Below are 20,486 nucleotides of genomic sequence, written 5' to 3' on the forward strand. Positions count from 1 at the left end.
TAATTAATGTCCTCTAGGGGGACGATAGGGAAATATAACGCGAGACTGTTTTTTTTTTCTCGCGTTATATTTCCCTATCGCACCCCATGTCAGGGGCATTAATTAAAAAACTGTGACGGAAATAGGAATCGCCAATATCAAACCATGTGAGTGAGATATTTGGAAAGACACTCCATAAATGTAAGTCAAACTCAATACTCAATACTCAATGATACTTATCTGGTCAATGTTAAAATCAATATTGGTAAATGTAACTCAAACTGAATACTCAATGATACTTATCTAGTCAATGTTAAAATCAATATTTACCAATAGGGTGGAATATATCAGTTTCAAAATTAAAAGTTTTAGTCTATAGAGTTTATGCTTTAGTTAAAATTGACGCTGAATTGTATAACCAGTTCCATGCATAAAGGAAGAAACTGTCTATATTTAAAAAAATGGAAACCACAGATGTGTGTGGGTATGTATAAGCATGGCACATAATGATGAGGATGACATCTCCAACCATGGATGAGTGTGGGTATGTATAAGCATGGCACATAATGATGAGGATGACATCTCCATGATCCACATTAGAGCAAGTCAAATGGCGGGTGACTCTGAAGTTTCGCTGCAATCAGGAAATGACCAGCCCATCCGGGAGCGTGGGGCTTTTGGAGAGTTTTTGGACAGTGATGGTAGAATGAAAGAAATTATTTTAATGTTTTTGAGGTTAAACATAGTATATGGGAGATAGGGTCGGGTAGAAACAATAAAGTTTACCCCGTTACAGATAGTCTATAAGATAAATTGTTTAGAACAGATTACTTCTTCATGTATTTTGTTGTACTTTGTTGAGATAAATTGCTTAGAACGGATTGCTTCTTCATGTACTTTGTTGAGATACTTTATAAGACAGATTGCTTTTCATCTGTGGTATCCGACTGAGAATCACTCTCTCCTTCAAAATGATGCCCCATGTCTCGTCTCACATGGCATCTCTCTTCTTTTGAAGATATAGCATCTCTCTTCTTTTAAAGATATAGCATGAGAGAGTTGAGCGCCGGAATATCTTCGGCTCTATTAATTCCCATTCCTTTTTATATGTTATTCCAATAACGAATTCTCAATAAAGATACAGAGATAGAGAGCACACACCCACAGGATGGCGAGCCCTGCCTCGGAATCAGTGGCATTACGGGAAGCGCCTGAGAGAAGAGGCCCGGCCTCATTTGGCACACAAGCAAACGCTCTGTTGAGAAAAAATGCCACCTTGCAGGTACCAATTACTTCCCTTCAATTGAGATAATCAATTTCCTTTTTCCTCCAAGATTTGTCTGATTAGTCAATTTAATGGCTGAGTCAAGCTGTAGATTTTTCATGCACCACAGAAGATAATTTGTAGCATAGAATAATTTTTTTTTTCGCTTAAATTTTAAGTAGGTCGGCGGAAATTTATTTAATGCAGTCGAAGATTTATAACTATCAAGCTTCTGGTCGAAGATGTATAATTAACCGTTTCTTCTCAGGCTCATTGTGCTTAACAATTTTCGCAGGTGGTCCATATTTTCAGAATCACTATGATATTTTCAGAATTGGTTCTTAATCAGATATCAAAATTCAGAATACCCACCCAAAAAATCTTACAGACATACTAGCATGGCCTCCCCCCTCTCTCTATATATAATAATAATACTAATGAATTTATGCATCTGTGCAACTCTACCAGTTCATCCCAAAGATGTTTGGAGAAAGTGGGCTTGGGCCCATTGACCATATTACTGCTCAAACTGGCATCCAAGTGGAGAGGAGTTACGCCAAAATGATTTCACAAGTGGTAGGCTTTTAACCTTTAGTGCAACAACTTTGTTAGCTTTTCAGAAGACTTGAAAATTCACAATCAATGTTGAAGCACCATTACCACTCAAATTGTACTTAATGATAACAGCCTTAATCCACAAGGTACAATTCTAGGGCAACTGTTAGGATGGTCACCACTGTCACCATAACAACTTATCCTTCACTTTTGTTCGGCTCTACTGTAGCTCAAGGGGGTATCCTTAGTAGGATACTAAGACCAAGCAATGAGAGACATGGTGAAGCTGAGAGAAGCCTTAGTAAAACAATTTTTTTAGGCTTTTAAGGTTTTGAAATAAGTGATGGAAGAACATTGAGATTAGTGCCAAATCTCCGAAGGCAAATGGGGTCAAACAGTTTACGAGGTCAAGAAAAAACCCTCCAAAGAATTGGTTTATTTTCTTCAAGGATTAGGGCTTTGAGATTAGAACCAAGAGGAAGAATAATTCGTCCCCCAATCAAGATCAACAATGAATATCAAGGTCTACAAGAAGGAGATTTCAATAGAAAGCCTTCACAACAAGATCAACAATGGTTTGACAAATTACTTGATACTCTTTTCAGAGATCTACAAGGAAGAACAATGCATGGCACCAAATAATTAGCAAATCAAGAAAGGAAGGTGGAAGGAAACCCTAGAGCACATTCCTTCCAAGTTGTAAAGTTACCCCTCAAATGGATCAATCTTAAAAGCTTGTAGATGGATTGAACATTTCACCATTAATCGTTATGCACCAAATAATAACCAAGATAAATGCTTCAAGAATTGACAACTCACATCCACAAAGAAAGAAACCTCTACACTATGAAATGCTCCAAGAAAGATATGTCAATTAAGCTCCAAGAAGTGAGAGCTCCAAAAATCCAACCGTGAATAATAAAGAGGAAGTGCATCACCTCTTTCTATAGAGTGATGTTTGTTACCACACAAACTCACACTTTAGGAGATAAAGTTCGAAAACTCAAGTGCGATCCAAGTGAAATTAAAAGGGTGCCGCATCACCGCACCAACCCTCTTTTGCCCTTCATGTTGGCTCTCCCCCTGCTCAAGGGGGCTTCCCTAGGTTAAGATTGCTAGGATTTAGGGCAATGAAGTTGAAGGTGATATGAAGAGTAAATCCAGGCGAAATGGTTTTGGTAAAATTTCAGGTATGAAAGATCATGGGAGGATCAGAGACTAGTGTCTTTTCATTGGGCATATGGGGTCAACTAGGTTGCTCTCAAAGAAGGTCAAGAATAGATATTAGATAAACCTTAAAGTAGTCCACTACAAACCTCAAGAGTTTTCCTATAGGATGAAAACTAGGGTAGCCCATTGCAAACCCTAGAAAATTCTCCTATGTCTTTTAACAAGCTTTTAAGCTATGTTGTAGGAAATGTGGACAACCCCCACACTAGTTGCGTTTTGTTACAAAAATCCTGAAATGTGGCTGAAATATGCCCGAAACACATTTCAGATTTTTGAAATGCGTTTAAGGCATCGTACATTACATTTCAACATGCATAAGACACATTTGGGGTTGTAACATATGCTTGTGTGACCTATTTTTGGCTTGGAACCCCCACCAAAATTCTTTTTTAGTGATTAGGTTTTAATAATATTTGTTGGAGTTTATTGCTTGCATTATTTATCACTCGTCCATTGTTTATTATGTTTTGCATTTAAATGTTCTTGGGCCTTGGGACTTGCTCATTTATCCACGAATTTGTAAATCATAATCTTAAAAATTAAAAATTAAATTCTTTCTTTCAAAAATTCAATATAGTTTTTTGAAATAGCATCGTGTGTTCCCATTTCCTAATTTTTGAGGGGTCATGTTTCCAACACATTTTCATTTCCCCGTATTGTGTAACTTAGCTTTCAAGACAATATCAAGGGAAGGTTCTCCACTAGAATCATTCCTATGGTTTAAAAAATGGTTGCAGGGGAGCGCCCTCTCCCCTCTCGCTCCTGCTCCCAATTCGCGCTCCGAGCGGGAGCGGCTCCGAGCGTGCTCCCGAAAACACTCTCAAGGAGGGAACGTTTTCGGGAGCACGCTCCCTGCGTTTTTGGGAGCGTTTAGCTTTTTTGCAATAATGTTCCAAATGCAATTTTTTTTCAAAGAAACAAATAAGTTTTGAGTGGAGCAGCTTAATGATGAAGCCTATGGCCCTAGTATTGATATGCGATTCATGGTAATGTTAAATTCTTAAAGTAAAAGGATGAAAATGAAGATTAAGGTCACTTTTACTTAAATTTTTAACATTACCATGAAATGACTCAGGATGTTTGAGAGTGGTTCTGACCTCATTGGATTTCATATTGAGAAAGTAGAATTTTAGATTTCATTCAAAAGCCAACAAACTTATTAGTTTTTCAGGATTTCAAGATTGCAATGTTTCCATTGAATTTTGTCATGTATTAGGGTATGGAACTCGTATTTAATCAAGAGCACCAATCCCTCTATGTACCTTGATGTTAGTGACATTGGTTGTCGAACTCCTCTATCATGACCAATGTTGCATGAAGCGGGGACGAAACGGGGACGTTTCTTGGAAGTGGCGACACGGAAGCGTCATTTTCCAAAAATCTAGGAAGTGAAGTGTCTACTATATATATATTTTTATATTTTTTTTTTTTGCATTTATACTCAAAACAAACATCCCAAATACCAAATTAGTTGTAGAAGACATGAAAACATGCATATTTTTGCATAAATCAAGATAGATATGGCATCCATGATTCCATTGTAGTTACTAGTATGTACATCAATGATTAATTATTCGAACATCGACCATCTATATTCTAGCAATTACAAACATACATCAAATTTTTAAGCACATCATAAAACATAAAACATTTAAGCATATTATAAAACATAAAACATAGAGCATATTATGATTTATCTAGCAAGTGAGCAACTGTCAACATTTGTCATGTCCAAAATTCAAATAATAATGTTTACAAAATATGTCACTTCGTCACTGCCAAGACAAAAAAGGTTCAAATTCACAAGCCTACAAGTCTAATGATTAATCTATGACAAAAGTAGTAAATTGTGAATATATCTACTAATCTCTCCTCCTTCCACCATGAAGAGAATGTGGCGGTGGGCCTCCACGTGGTGGTAATGAAGAAGATGTTGCCTGTGGAAGTTGTGGCATTAAAATTGATGAAGACGAACCCCTGTTGTTGGTGTTGAACCATGGAACCTAGGAACCAAGGGACCAGATTGGGGTGGCATTTCAACACGATCATCATCATCATCCTGGAATCGCTAAAAAAATTCATACAAAAAAAAACACTAGCTAACAAAAAAATTTAAAAACATGAATTAGAGAAATGCTTTATAAGGAAAATTCATACCACAATGGACATACCTGGATAAGAGCATCCTCTAATTGCTCTAATCGCAACACTCCATCCTCCAAATTGGGCTCCTCTGGATTCTTGTCCCAAATCTTAAGGTCTTTATTAGTATTTGCATCATCATAGTAATGGGACAACAATCGCAAGTTGTAATGAACATAAACCAAGCTCTCTGTCGCATCCGTACGGATCGCGTTTCGGGGTTTAGATCTGGGGGGGAACGTTTCCTGCAACACTGATCATGACCCTCCTAAAAATGTACGCATCACTCAAACAAAATCTTGAATTGACATGCTATGCTTTTTCTATCTTATGTTAATGCTTAGAGGGTGATATTAATGACAAAGATCCCCATACAGATATAGAGGTAATGACAAAGATACCTCTGGATATTAATGCTTGGAGGGTGATATTAATGACAAAGATCCTGATTTTCCAACAAGACCAAAAAATTAGACATTTCTCGTGGTGGCAAGAGGCCCAAGCATAAGCAATAGATAATAGATTTACTTGTCCTTTCTAGTTTCTAGTAGTTTTTAACTTTTTATAACTATTGACTCTTTCATATTTATTATGATATTTTTTGAAACAATATATGACAATTTAAATTTGAAGTTGGCAATTATAACTCATTAGTAATGAATTATGAATACGATACTTCATGAAAGTTGAAATTGTGTTTCATTTCATTTCATTTTATAACATTTCATTTCATGTTAGATATTATTTGTTGTAATGGTTACACTTAGCTTACAAGTACAACTTTGCCGATCAATGATGATAAATGTTATATATTGAATTTTGAAAGCTTGAAACTTTAAGATTGATGAATCATGAGACTCAATATGTTGTATGTTACTAACTTGTGGACGTGGTTGATGAAGATTATAACTTCTAGATGATTGTTGTTATATGGTTCAATCTATGTTTTTTTTTTTTTTGTTATATCTAATTCATCATTCTACATGTCTTTGTTGACATATATGTATCAAAATATAATATATATATATATATATATATAAAACGCTCTGGGATTCGCTCCAAAACCGGGAGCTGCTGAAAATGTCGCTCCCACACCTGTTTTCGCTCCCGCTCCCAAGTAACACTGGTTTAAAAGATAGGATCTATTCAAGAACTATACAAGGGAAAAAAACACCTTCACCACTTGATAAGTACACTGGCACTTTATAACTTCAACACAAGGTTACAAGGAGCATAAGCGTTTTTGAGAACAAGAGCGTCATTTTCTAAAAGTTCTTGGGAGCAAATCATCTATTTTATTTTTATTTTTTTAACAGGTATGATGCTATATATTCCTTATGAGGAATATACATATACTATCAACATCCATCATGTCATTTGTGGGAATTGAACTTGGGTGGTGAGGATTCCATTCCTTTCTCCCAACAATCTAGAGTAACCCCAATTGAAAGTCTATATATGTTAATTTTAGGAATGTTCTATGCTTAGAGCAATTTACTTCAATTTTTCCATTTAGCTCAATATCAATTCCAGATTAGCAATCACATTTAGCATGATAGTAAAATGCAGATAGAACATAAACATAAATCGCAGAAAACAAGCCAAGACAAGAGGACACAAGATGTGGCGCCAGCCAGGGACAAACCCCAATGTGGGGAAACCCTTGATCAATTCTTCTTATGTTCTTCAATAGTTCAACAGAGAGAGAGAGATAGTACATATACATCAGAAGTCAACACTTTGACTTGTCAAAATAAGAGTAGAGATCTTCTCTAAGAAGATGTCACATGAGGTAGCTGATTTGAACTCAGGTGATTCCATCACCTTGCTGTACCTATCACTGTGCTGCACCATGCTGCACTATCACTGAGCTGTACCTCATTATGCTGTACCCAACATGCTGCTCTTCATCATCATGCTGCACTATGCATCACTGTGTTGCACCACTGTCACTATGCACCACGCTGCACCATTCATCACGATGCTTCATGCACCTTACTGCACCACGCTGCTCCATGCACCTTACTGCACCATGCTGCTCCATGCACCATACTGCACCATGTTGCCCATGCACCATACTGCACCATCACTGCACTGCAATACTGTATCTTACCAGCCTTAGCTGCTTGCTATGGCTTGCAGCCTAGCAGAGCAGCTAGGCTATAGTTACACTCTTCATGATACTTAAGGACAACGTATAATGGTTGTATATATAAGTGTCCCTTCTTGCTGCCTTAAGTGTTGCGGCTAGGTGACTGAGATTACTTCCTTACTGCAGCTTCCAGACCTTCCCTTTTGACGCTGTCCCTGTCATGTCAGATTAGGCATCATATAGCTGAGGTATGATTGTGGCAGATCCAATGTTGCACGAAGCGGGACGTTTTTTGGAAACGAGGACGCGGAAGCGTCATTTTCCAAAAATCTAGGAAGCGAAGCATCTGCTATATATATATATATATATTTTTTTTTTTTTTTGCATTTATACTCAAAACAAACGTCCCAAATACCAAATTAGTTGTAGAAGACATGAAAACATGCATATTTTTGCATAAATCAAGATAGATATGGCATCCATGATTCCATTGTAGTTACTAGTATGTACATCAACCATCTATATTCTAGCGATTACAAACATACATCAAATTTTTAAGCATATTATAAAACATAAAACATTTAAGCATATTATAAAACATAAAACATAGAGCATATTATGATTTATCTAGCAAGTGAGCAACTGTCAACATTTGTCATGTCCAAAATTCAAATAATAATGTTTACAAAATATGTCACTTGGTCACCGCCAAGACAAAAAAGGTTCAAAATTCAAATTCACAAGCCTACAAGTCTAATGAGTAATCTATGACAAAAGTAGTAAATTGTGAATATATCTACTAATCTCTCCTCCTTCCACCATGAAGAGAACGTGGCGGCGAGCCTCCACGTGGTGGCGGGCCTCCACATGGTGGCAATGAAGAAGATGGTGCCTGTGGAAGTTGTGGCAGTGGCACTGTAACTGATGAAGAAGAACCCCCTGCTATTGGTGTTGAACCATGGAACCTAGGAATCAAGGGACTAGATGGGGGTGGGGGTGGCATATGAACACGATCATCATCATCCTGGAATTGCTCAAAAAATTCATGCAAAAAAAAAACACTAGTTAACAAAAAATTTAAAAACATGAATTACAGAAATGCTTTATAAGGAAAATTCATACCACAATGGACATACCTGGATAAGAGCATACTCTAATTGCTCTAATCGCAACACTCCATCCTCCAAATTGGGCTCCTCTGGATTCTTGTCCCAAATCAACAGGTCTTTATTAGACTTTGCATCTTCACAGTAATGGGACAACAATCGCAAGTTGTAATGAACATAAACCAAGCTCTCTGCCTGATCTAAACTCAACCTGTTCCTTTTAACATTGTGGATGAAAGAATAAGAGCTCCAACACCTCTGTGCAGAAGAAGTGTTTACCACCTGTGATAGCACCCGCAATGCCAAAGTCTGTAGAAGTGGAGTAGCCCCTCCATGCATGTTCTACCACTCAAGAGAAGAAAAAGTCTCTCAATCTCTAATTGCATGCATGCTCCCAAATGGACCAGTGTTAAGCGTATAGTTGCTCAACTGTCTCCGTACCAATGCAGCGTCCTCCTCATCAGGGATTAATTTACTCAATGCAACCATGTATTTTTTGTGAACCTCTTGATCTTGGTGTGGTTTTCTCCTGCTCCCCCCCCCCAGGTATTGGTGTTGAAAGCCATGATGGATGATAGTATTTAGGTGTCAAAACATATGCTAATGCATGCAATGGAACATTTAGCATTTCCCATCGGTTTTCCACCTCTGCACAAATATAATTGTACAAGTTGATATCTCTAGGGGCTTTATTCCCTTCATTCCTCACCCTAACCCAAGGTGGACCCACCCCCTTAATGCCAAGTCAGCTAAAATTAAAAAAGAAAATTGCATTTCTTCCCTTCGCGCGACGCTTTTCGTGAATCGTACGGAACCGTACGCTTCACCCTCCGTAGCGCCACGCTTCGTACGGCCGAAGCGCTGTACGAAGCGCGCTTCGGATGAAAGCTTCGGAAATTTCCAGGAAGCGTCCAAAACAGGCGGAACGACGCTTCCGAATTTTGGAGTCGCGCTTCCGGGGACGCTTTCTATATGAATCTGTACGGGACACGCTTCAGGCCTTAGAACCGGGGGGGAGACGCTTCTTGCAACATTGGGCAGACCTCCTCTTTCCAGCGTACATGAATCCATCTTTTGCTGCTTAGAACCCTCAATGACTGCGGATAGGAGGGCTGCGGTTAGGACAGCATAGAACCCTTCTTTTGTAGCGGAATAAGGCCAACATTTAGAGTGCTACACAGAACTGCAGCTAGGTCTCTTTTAGACCAGCGTGTAGACTTAGAACCCTTGCTCCATGACAACATTTAGGGCAGCGTACTTAGGCTTCTTATTGCTGTGTAGAAAGGTCCCATTTAGGACAGCGTGGAACCTTGTGTAGACTCCACCATAAGAGCTGTCCTCCATGACAACGTTAGGCTTCTATCATATCAACGTTAAGACTTCTCCTTGGACTGCGTTATGAAACCTTCCTCCCTGACTGTAATTTAGTGCCTCTTCTTGCTACGTCTTAGACTTCTCCATTAGGTTGTTAGGGCTTCTCCATAGGGCAGTGTATTAGACTTCTTCATTAGGCTGTTAGGGCTTCTCCATAGGGCAGCGTATTAGACTTCTTCATTAGGCTGTTAGGGCTTCTCCATAGGGCAGCGTATCACCTAGGGCACTCTCTCTAGATCTCATCTTCATCAAACCCAAAACAGAATGAAGAGAGATCACAAGAGTGTGTGTCCAAATGACTAACAAGCCACCTCTTTTTATGCTAAAACATTGAGCACAAGTGGGGGCAATTTGGTTGCTGGCCAACCTTGACGAATTGTCCCATAGCACAAATAGATTCATATCTCCATGAATACATGTCGGAATCGGATGATCTTTAGATCAATCCTACACCTCTCGACGAGAGGAATCCAAGAAAAATATTAGCTGCCCTAAATAAGTAGACCCACATGGAGTTTGGCCCTAGTTGCCAATTTTAACAATATATATACATATTTCAAAAGAAACTAGAATGCCAAATTAGTTGTAGAATGTATGAAAACATGTGTATTTGTACATCAATGAAAATAGAAATGGTATCCATAGTACATTAATGATTAACCATTCGAGCGTCAACCATCTAGAATCTAGATTTTATCAATTACAAGCAAACATACAAATTTCTAAGCCATATAATAGAAAGTGGACCATTAACTTATGTAATGAAATAGGTTATCTAGCAATTGCGACAACATGACCAGACAATTATGTTTACAAAGTAGGTCATCTACACAACAAAATATGGAGACCAAAAGATCCAAAACATTAAAATGAACTAGTTGCTAAACACCTCTCTACAAAAGAAGTGTTCACCAATTGTGAAAGGACCCATGTTACCAAATGTGTAGCTATGTTGTAGCATTGCCATGCATGTTCCACCACTGCTTGAGAAGCAATGTTCCACCATCGCTTATATCAGGATCCTCATTATTAGTAACGTTCTTCATCCTTTTCCTCTTATTTGGCCATTGCCTCTATCTTGATCCGCTAGGGACATCAGTTGACACCACCCAATTTTGATGAAGCTCTCTAATACAAGCCTTAAAATATGATAGAAAAAGCTTAACACGCGTGATCAATGATTTTGGTTTGAGTGAAGGTTACATTTTTGCTAAGGCTGTGAAAAAGGAGTTCAACAATCAACAACACCAACGTTGGGGTACATATAGGGCTTGGTGCTTTTGATTAAATTCCATTTGCATACCCTCACATGTGATAGAATCCAACAAGATTCCACAATCCCATCGATCTTGAAATCTTGAAAGATGTTAAGTCTGCTAAAGTTTGAATGGGATATGAAATTCTATTTTCTACATATGAAGTTCAATGAGTTTGAAACCACTCTCAAACATCTTGAAACAATTAATGGCAATATTAAAAATTTAAGGAGCATCCAAGGAGCGGCGAGGGAGTGTCTATGGAGTGCTTAGGGAGTGTTTAGGGAAGGTTCGGGAGCGTCCAAGGAGTGTCTACGGGGGTCCAGGGAGTGCCTAGGGAGCATCCAAGGAGTTCCTTGCGAGTGTGTTCCTTGGTTCTAGGAGCATCCTTGGGAGTGCCACGCTCCCAAATTGGCAAGGAGTGTGCCCAAAAGGTTTGGCGCACGGTTATAGGGTTGGGAGCGAAGGGGAGGGCGTCTGTTCTTGCAACATTGCTTCAATAAAAAAATCCATAAAGACTTAAAAAGAGCACGCACTTGGTAAGTCAATGCTTATCCATAAAGCCTAGCCATGAATCATCCATCAAACTTGAAAAATCATCTACAACCCTTGGGGTACTGGTTTTGTGAGGAGTTGAACCACAAAAGTGGTTTGTGGGCAGTGTACCCAAGCAGTGGGTTTTGTACCCAAAGTGGTGGGTGCCAAAACCAAGTGGAGAAACTGATATCTTATTCATTGAGAGCATGATGAGCACCCTTGAAGGGTTAAGGGTCACCTAGGGCTTGAACGTGAAGGCAAGGTTCAAGTGAAGTGAATTTTATTGCTTAAAGAAATGGTGGTTAAGCAAGAATGGTTTAGGTCAGCTCGTGTGAATAACATGACCCTTGGTGAGATGTAAACCCATCATCAACACTATAAGGAGTGAAAGAGAGTTCGTTTGGTCTCATCCAAGAGAAGCATCGCTCATGTGAATTTGCCCAAGAAAGAAGAGCGAAATTCCTTAGGAAGTTGCAAGCGTCAAGAAAGGACGAGTTGGTGCATTGATGGTCATTCATAAATCTATTGAAGTTTGAGTTTTGTTAATTCTAGGCAAAATGGTATGTTCTATGCTTTAGAACAATTTTACTTCAATTTCTTTAATAGCCCAGTATCTCAGATTAGCAATCACATCAACATGATAGTAATATGCAGATAGAACATAAATATAAACAGTAGAAGACAAACCGAGACAAGAGGACACAAGATGTGGTACCAGCCAGGGGCAAACCGCAATGTGGGGAAACCCTTGATCAAATCTTCTTATAGTCTTCAATGGTTTAGCAGAGAGAGATAGTACAATTTACAAATCTGTTATTTTGTAACAGCAGTAAAAGAGACCTAACCAGAAAAGACAACGTTGGTCAACAGGGCAGATTTGACCCTCAACAATTTGGTTAACTTCAGTCAACTTCGGCCTCCAAACAACAAGATGAATCAGCCCTTAAAACAACCCAAAACAGTCCAGTCAAACCTGGTCAAACAGCCAACCCTGTGGTCAGCCGTAGCTGTAGTCAACGCTGGTCAAAGTCAATGTTTGACCTCATTTTCTATGCCCAGAAATGCAGCTTGCCCAAACAGAAATATCTCACCCAAAAACATAGTCAAACATGTCAACGTTGCTGGTCAACGCATGGTCAAACTATCCAAAAATTCGGTCTCCTGAAATTTCGGCCTCCTGAAATTTCGCTCTCCTGAAATTTCGGCCTCCTGAAATTTCTCTCTCATGAAATTTCGGCCTCCTGAAATTTCGCTCCTGAAATTTCGGACGTGTGGAGAGAGAAAGGCCCAGAAATCGCACCCAATCAATGAGGAGAGAGAGAGAAGTGTGAAGATGAATGTGTCCAAATGAGACTAAGGCATCATGTATTTATAACAAACATTGAGGATGAATAGATGTCACTGTTCGGTTTCTGGGCCTGCATAAGTTTGCTGGCCGACCTTGACAATTTGTCCATAATCAAAATAAATTCATAACTTCATTTGTACATGTCGAAATCAAATGATCTCTAGATCAATCCTACACCTCTCGGAGAGAGGAATCCGAGAAAAAAATCATCTGTCATAAATAAGATGACCTGTTAGCGCTTGGAATTCACCTAGGCTGAGATAGACATACTCTCAAGGCTACATCAAACCATTTCACCTCGTAGCTAGCCCTATGAGGTATGAGAAGGCTCTCTCGGGTCAGATTCGGTAGATCTTTCAATATGATAAGCTGACCAATTAGGAATAAAGATTTTACGCTAGTAAATTGATAAGGGAGGTTGATTTAAAGATTTTTGGGGTTTTTGGTGGCAATTGGAGGGAGTGCAATTCAGGGTGCGGGGATTGGGCTCAGTTTTTGCAGGGGGATCTTTGGGGCAAGGTAGGAGTGAGTGCTGATGCCTTAATCTGAGATGGATGATCAGGAATGATAGAAGAGGAGCTAAAGAGGGCAAACAACAACTTTGAATCCTCTTTAGACAGTGGAAAACATAGATATTGAACAAAATTAAAAGCTGAGCATGGCATGCATGAATTCAAACTTTATCACTTCATCTGTTCAATTAGCAGCAAATAAAGAGATGGAACACATAAACACACTTACAACAACATGTAGAGAACACACCATCAACACAACAATCCACAAGAATCCACAATGATGTCTGCAAAACCCTGGCCTTCCTTTTCCTCAAATTGCAGAGATACAAGTAAAATATACAATAGAGCTTCTCCCTCAAGAGTCCAACCATGAAAATGAGTAAGAGAAGGCATAATATAGATCATCTAACTCCTTTCCCCACCTCTAGGGGTCGAGCTCAGCTTCCTAGGAGCAGTTTGAACTAATTCTAAACTAAGCACTAGATAATAGGCAGTCAAAACAACTTGCCTCTAAAACTTAGCTAACTCATCCATGCATTAAATATTCACTATTTACATCAAGGAAGCTTCTAGAAGGGTTAAGAGAGATTAAATCTATCAATGTGCCATGAAAATTATCCATACATCCATCATTTACAAGTACAAATGATCAACCAAGGTAAAAAACAGAGTTTGCAGGCCTGAAAAGTCAAAACTGGCAATTTTTAGCTCGAGTGGTCGCACCCCCTGCTCGAGTGGTCGCGCCCCTTTGCAGCACTTTTTGAGTGGGTTCCAGTTGTCCAAATCAAGTGCAAGATGGCTCATTGGAAAGCTCTATGTGTCTACTTTCCATCCCAAGTGGAATTTCTGGATTTGGAGTTGATTTGACCCCTCAAAAGTCAATTCTCCCAAGGTCACTTTTTGCAACTCAAAAAGTGGGCAGAAAGTCAAAATTTTGATGTATTTTGAGCTTTTGGAGGCCCAAATCTCAAAATCAAGTTGACCCCAAGTATAGGTAATTCTAGTTTTTGCATGCCCTTTCCAAAAATGTCAACTTTTTGTGATTCTGAGCAGTCCTCCTGAGTGGTCGCGCGCGGGGTGAGACCACTCCAATGGCCAAAACCTGTAAATTGCACAAAAAATTCACAAATGACAAAATTTTCTCCAAATTTCTTGAAATTTGGGCTGGGAGTCCCCAATCAAGTACCATGCTCATTCAAAGAGGCTTTGGCCAAAATTTGGAGTGGATCGGGCGTTTTCCTTCGTTTTTGTGCTTTGGCCAACCGTCCTTGGAGCACCTTCGTTCTCGCCGGTATTTTTGACATTTCTCTCAAACCATGACACCTGTGTAAAAAGTGAAAGAGGTTTTTCTTCCTTGGCATGTTGTGGACAAAAACCTCTCTCAGTTTTGCAAAATTCATCTTTGATTGCTCAGAAACAGCTTTTGAGTGAAACTTGTCCCGATGTGTGAAACAAGGGATTTTGTCGAAATGGAGCGAAATGAAGGGGATAGAGGGCTTCTAAATTCTTGGGGAAATTTTTGGGAGTGGGGAGGGATGTTAGGAAGCAGTGGAAAGTGGAATCTCAGAGATTGAGTGAGGGGAAGGGGTCGAAAAGAGCAAAACACAGGCCCAACCTAGAAAATTGCCAGGTTGTAGCTAGAAACTAGGGTTTGTACAAAAATGAGGAATTTGGCGGATCTAAGGGATGGGGAGTGTTTGATAAGGTACTTTAAGGATAGGGGAAGGTGTATGAACATCAGGAAACAAGTTTTGCTGGTGATTTGACCATCCAAGAGAAATTGCCTTCAAAACCCTAGGAGAGGGAAATGACCTTGCCTAGGCACAACTGAAGCATGAACAAGGTGTGAAATGACTCATTAGACACTGACATGATAATGACAACCCTATGAATGATGATAGACTCAGCTGAATGATGACATGGACTGACATTTGGGCAAACCCTAGACCTAATGCCTAGTGACCAAATTTTGCTTGAAAACTCTTTGAAATGACAAAATTTGACTTGGAAACTCTGAGACCACTTTGTAAGAGCATATTTGATCACTGGAGGAAGGCTGGAAAGACTGATACTAACATGACCCATGTGGAGTTTAGCCATAGTTGCCAATTTTAACACTCCCTCTCAACTAGGGAGAACTCCATCTGCTAATCCATTTGCCAATTTGTGCTATCTCTGCCATCAATGCACTGCTCTGTTCTACTCTGCTGAACTATGAAGAAGAAGAAGTGATCGAGAATGTATCATACCATTCTCTACTGACCCGAAGTCAGTCCCAAATAAAGGAGAGTGTCTCATACCACTCTCACTGACCCGAAGTCAGTTCCAATCAAAAGAGAGTGTTTCATATCACTCTTACTGACCCGAAGTCAGTTCCATTGATCCTAGATCAATATTTGTCATCCTAGCATAGGGAGTACGGTAGTACACGATGCATCCATCGGTAGTATTATGGTCCCTATCCTCATTTCCCTACTCATTGGCTAGATGAGAGGTACTTCCCATGAGTCCCAGACTGCATGGGTAGGATGTCTCAGCAGGAGAAGGATGAACCACTCATCCTGCCTACATGTCGCCAAGGGGTATCACAGGGGAAGGCTGAACCACTCACCCTGTACACAACAAACCACTAGGGGAAGGTTGAACCACTCACCCTATGGTTGCTCATCGCTCCAAGAAGTACCCCAAGCCCCCCGGAGCTCCCAGAGCTCAATGTCCATATCATACAGGACCCTCATAAGAGGGTCTCTCCACAAATCCAAGTCGTTCTCAGAAGGCCAAGAACTTGACCTTCCCCAGGGGCTTTGTCAGAATATCGATGACCTGCTCATCAGTCCCAATGTGATGGAGCCTTATTGCTCCTCATTGTACCATATCCCGGATAAAGTGGTACCTGATATCTATATGCTTGGAGCGATCATGAAACACAGGATTCTCTGATAATCGGATCCCACTCTGGTTGTCGCAGAGGATCACGGTGGTATCGAGCATATGTCCAAACAATTCACTGAAGAGATTCCACAACCAGACAGCTTCACAGGAGGCCATACTAGCAGCTATGTATTCGGCCTCAGCGGTGCTCAAGGCAACCGATTTCTGCTTCCTACTCATCCAGGATATCGAAGTAGAACCCAAAGAAAAACAACATCCAAAAGTGCTCTTGCGATCCACCACACTGCCAACCCAATCAACATCAGAATAACCATGCAGCCTCACATCTCCGACAATGTATCTCAGTCCATGAGTGATTGTGCCCCGAAGATATCTCAGAAGATTCTTGGCACCAATCCAATGTATATGATGAGGCTCAACCATATATTGGCTCAATGTGTTAACTGCAAAACATATGTTCGGACGGGAGTTCACCAAGAACATCAATGCTCCTATGAGTTGACGATACTCAGAAGCATTTCCCAATTTAGGTCCAACAACACTACCACATAACTTCTTAAAGTTAAGTTCCATCGGGGTAGTCACAGGCTTGCAGTCCACCATCCCAAATCTTTCCAATATCTTCACAACATATTTTCCTTGAGATAGGAAAATTTCACCTAGATTTTGCCAAACCTCCAACCCTATGAAGTAGTGCATCGGTCCTAGGTCCTTCATCTCAAATTCAGAAGCCAACTCCCTCTTACATTTGTGAATGAGAGGGTCTGCACCTGTCAGAAAGAGGTCGTCCACATAAAGTACCAAAATGAGAGGTTTATCATTTTCAACCTTAAAGTAAAGATTCAGATCGACTTCACTTCTAGTGAATCTCAACTTCATCAGATAGCTATCGATCCTCTCATACCAAGCCTGGGGTGCTTGCTTCAATCCATAGAGAGCTTTCTTCAACCTGCATACATGAGATTCTCGGTCATGAACCTCAAACCCCTCGGGTTGTTCCACATAGACTTCCTCTTTGATCGAACCATGCAAGAAAGCGGTCTTGACATCCATCTGATGTAGGTTCCATCCTTGTGAGGCAACAAGGGCTATGATCGAGCGGATGGTGGTGTATTGGGCAACAAGTGCAAATATCTCATTGTAATCTACACCTTCCTTTTGAGAGAAGCCTCGAGCAACAAAGTGAACCTTGAACTTTTCTGCACTTCCATTAGCTCCATGCTTGATTTTGTAGATCCACTTAGAGGTGACAAGCGATTTGTCCTGGGGTCTAGGTACCACATCCCATACATCATTCTTCATAATTGACTCGTATTCTTCATTCATAGCATCCTTCCATACTTGTTGCTTCACGACTTTTTCAAATGATGAAAGCTCATTTTGAATGATAATGCTCATGATGGTCAAGTATCCTTGATACCTGTTCGACTTCTTGCTTTCACGGAAGGTCCCCCTTGGTGCAATATGTCTCTCGGCATCTTCGAGAGTCTCACTAAGCCATGAGGGTCTCTTCTTGGAAGAGGAGGGCTCTTGAGGAGGAGGATCAATAGGATCCACAGGTTCATCAACATTTGGCATTGTTTCATCTTCTTTTGCACCCTATTTTCCGGTGTTAGCTTCTTTGTCCTTTCTTGGGATAGGAAGGTTGTTGATCTTCCTGAGGGCCATATCTTCGTCGAAGGTGACATCATGGCTTATATCAACTTCCCTTTGACCAGCCACATAAATTCTATATCCCTTAGAATTTTCACTATAGCCCACAAAGATTCCTTTCTTCCCAGATGCACCCAATTTGCTTCTTTTCTCTTTCGGCACATGAAAATATACGAGGCTTCCAAAAATTCTAAAATGAGAGACATTGGGTTTCTTACCAGTGAACATTTCTTCAGGAGTCTTGGAATCCAATGCTTGATGAGGGCATCGGTTTTGAACATACACATCGGTATTTGCAGCTTCAACCCATAGGAACTTCAGAAGCCCTTGATCATGAAGCATGGCACAAACAACTTCTACAATAGTGCGATTCTTCCTTTCAGCCACACCATTCTGCTCGGGAGTGTATGGTGTTGTAGTCTCCCTCTTAATGCCAACTTCTCTGTAATAATCTTGGAATTCATTGGATTTGTACTCGGTCCCATTATCAGTCCTCAATATCTTGATTTTCTTCTTGGATTGGTTTTCGATAAAGGCTTTGAAGTGTCGGAACCAGGTGAACACTTCATCCTTCTTCTTCAAGAAGTAGATCTAGGTTTTGTGAGAATAATCATCCCTAAAGGTGAGATAATATAAATATCCTCCCAAAGAGTTTATGGGCATCATACCAGATATGTCGGAGTGGATCAATTGAAATATCTCTGTGGTCTTGCTATTACTTCAGGGGAATGGTCCCCTTGTAAGTTTTCCTTCGGCACATCTTGGACATACACCTTCATGATCTACTTTGAATTTAGGCATACCTGTGACCATCTATCTCACATTAGGTAGGGCCTTATAATGAAGATGGGCAAACCTCCGGTGCCATAGTTAAGATTTTAGAGATGTGTTGCAAGACATGGCTCCCAATGGACTTCCTCCAACTTGATACACAGTGTCAACCTTAAACCCAAGAGTAAAAGCATCTTTAAAATTTATTTTCCAAACACGTACCTTTCCATCGATAAAAGCCACCTTGAATCCTTTGTTTTCCATTGCCAAAATGGACACTAGGTTCTTCTTGAGATCGGGTACATATCGTACTTCTTGCAAATGAATAGTGTTACCTTGATTCAATTGAAGGGTAACATTCCCTACTCCCTTCATTGGATAGGTGGCATTGTCTCCAAGGATGATCTCCAAGTTTGTCTCCTTTTCTATCAATTTAGGGAGGGCTTCCTTGTATTCTTCATACCTGGAGTTCCTTGATCTCTTGGAGTGTCAACCATTTCCTTGATGTTCCGCATTCCTTTTGGCATGAGCGGAGAATGTAGTGGGGTTGCTTCTAATAGAAGGTGTTTCTTGCTCCACCATTCTTGTTTCTTCTTGAATGCATCTCGACATCAATTCTTCAAATCCTGGAATTCAATCATTGTTGAGTATAGTGGTTCTAAATACATACCACTCAGGTGGGAGTCCTCCAAGGGTGGTGAGAGTAAGTTCCCTGTTAGGAATGACTTCTCCAATCGAAAGTAGATCATTCTTGATCTCAATGATCCTTAAGAAGTAGGATTGAATATCCTCGTCCTTGCCCTTCTTAATATCTTTCAACTTATTCTTGAGAAATAGAATTTGATTAGCATTACTAACCTTGAACATGTTGATCAACCTGTTGTAGATCTCCTTGGAGGTCTTCAATTCGGAGATGTAGGCCACCAAATGCTTGTCAATGGAATCCCTGATAATCTTCTTTGCTTTGACTTCAGCCCTATTGTACTTGGTCTTCGCAGCAGCCGGTGCATTTGAAGGAGGCTCAGGGATTTTACCCTGCACATAATCCATCACTTCTTGTTCTTCCAAGGTCAAATCAAGAGACATCTTCCATCCATGATAGTCAGATTTATCATGGAGCTTGTCTTCAGCCGGGAAGTGGGATGAGGAACCCATTGAGCCTTTGGTCCTTGTCCAACTGTTTCTTTCACTCTTGCTTAGGCTTTGTCTTCATCTCAGCTCTGATACCATGTTAATTTTAGGCAAAATGGTATGTTCTATGATTTAGAGCAATTTTACTTTAATTTCTTTAATAGCCCAGTATCAATATTCAGATTAGCAAGCGCATCAACATGATAGTAATATGCAGATAGAACATAAATATAAATAGTAGAAGACAAGAGGACACAAGATGTGGCACCAACCAGGGACAAACCCCAATGCGGGGAAACCCTTGATCAAATCTTCTTATAGTCTTCAATGGTTTAGCATAGAGAGAGTATAATTTACAAATCCGATATTTTGTAACAGCAGTAAAAGAGCCCTAACCAGAAAAGACAACGCTGGTCAATAGGGCAGATTTGACCCTCAACAATTTGGTCAACTTCTATCAACTTCGGCCTCCAAACAGCAAGATGAATCAGCCCTCAAAACAGCCCAAAACAGTCCAGTCAAACCTGGTCAAACAGCCAACCCTGTGGTCAGCCCTAGCTGCAGTCAACGCTGGTCAAAGTCAATGTTTGACCTCGTTTTCTATGCCCAGAAATGCGTTCTGCCCAAACAGAATTATCTCA

At 40.1% G+C, this 20,486-nt stretch overlaps 1 protein-coding gene across 1 annotated transcript in view; it reads left to right on the forward strand.

Moving 5' to 3' along the window:
* The first annotated feature begins 543 nt into the window (after positions 1-543).
* Positions 544-20,486, forward strand: part of LOC149182191 (ABC transporter A family member 7-like) — a 299,560-nt gene continuing 279,617 nt past the window's right edge. The window contains exon 1 of the mRNA XM_089416795.1: positions 544-1,261. Coding sequence (XP_089272921.1) covers positions 1,148-1,261 — 114 coding nt within the window. The 5' untranslated portion in view covers positions 544-1,147. The remainder of the gene's footprint in view (positions 1,262-20,486) is intronic.

The sequence above is a fragment of the Pinus tabuliformis genome, chromosome 3_2, assembly GCF_031772625.1.
Source record: "Pinus tabuliformis cultivar Carrire ecotype Pingquan chromosome 3_2, CPIR1, whole genome shotgun sequence".
In the NCBI taxonomy this organism is placed as follows: Eukaryota; Viridiplantae; Streptophyta; class Pinopsida; order Pinales; family Pinaceae; genus Pinus; species Pinus tabuliformis.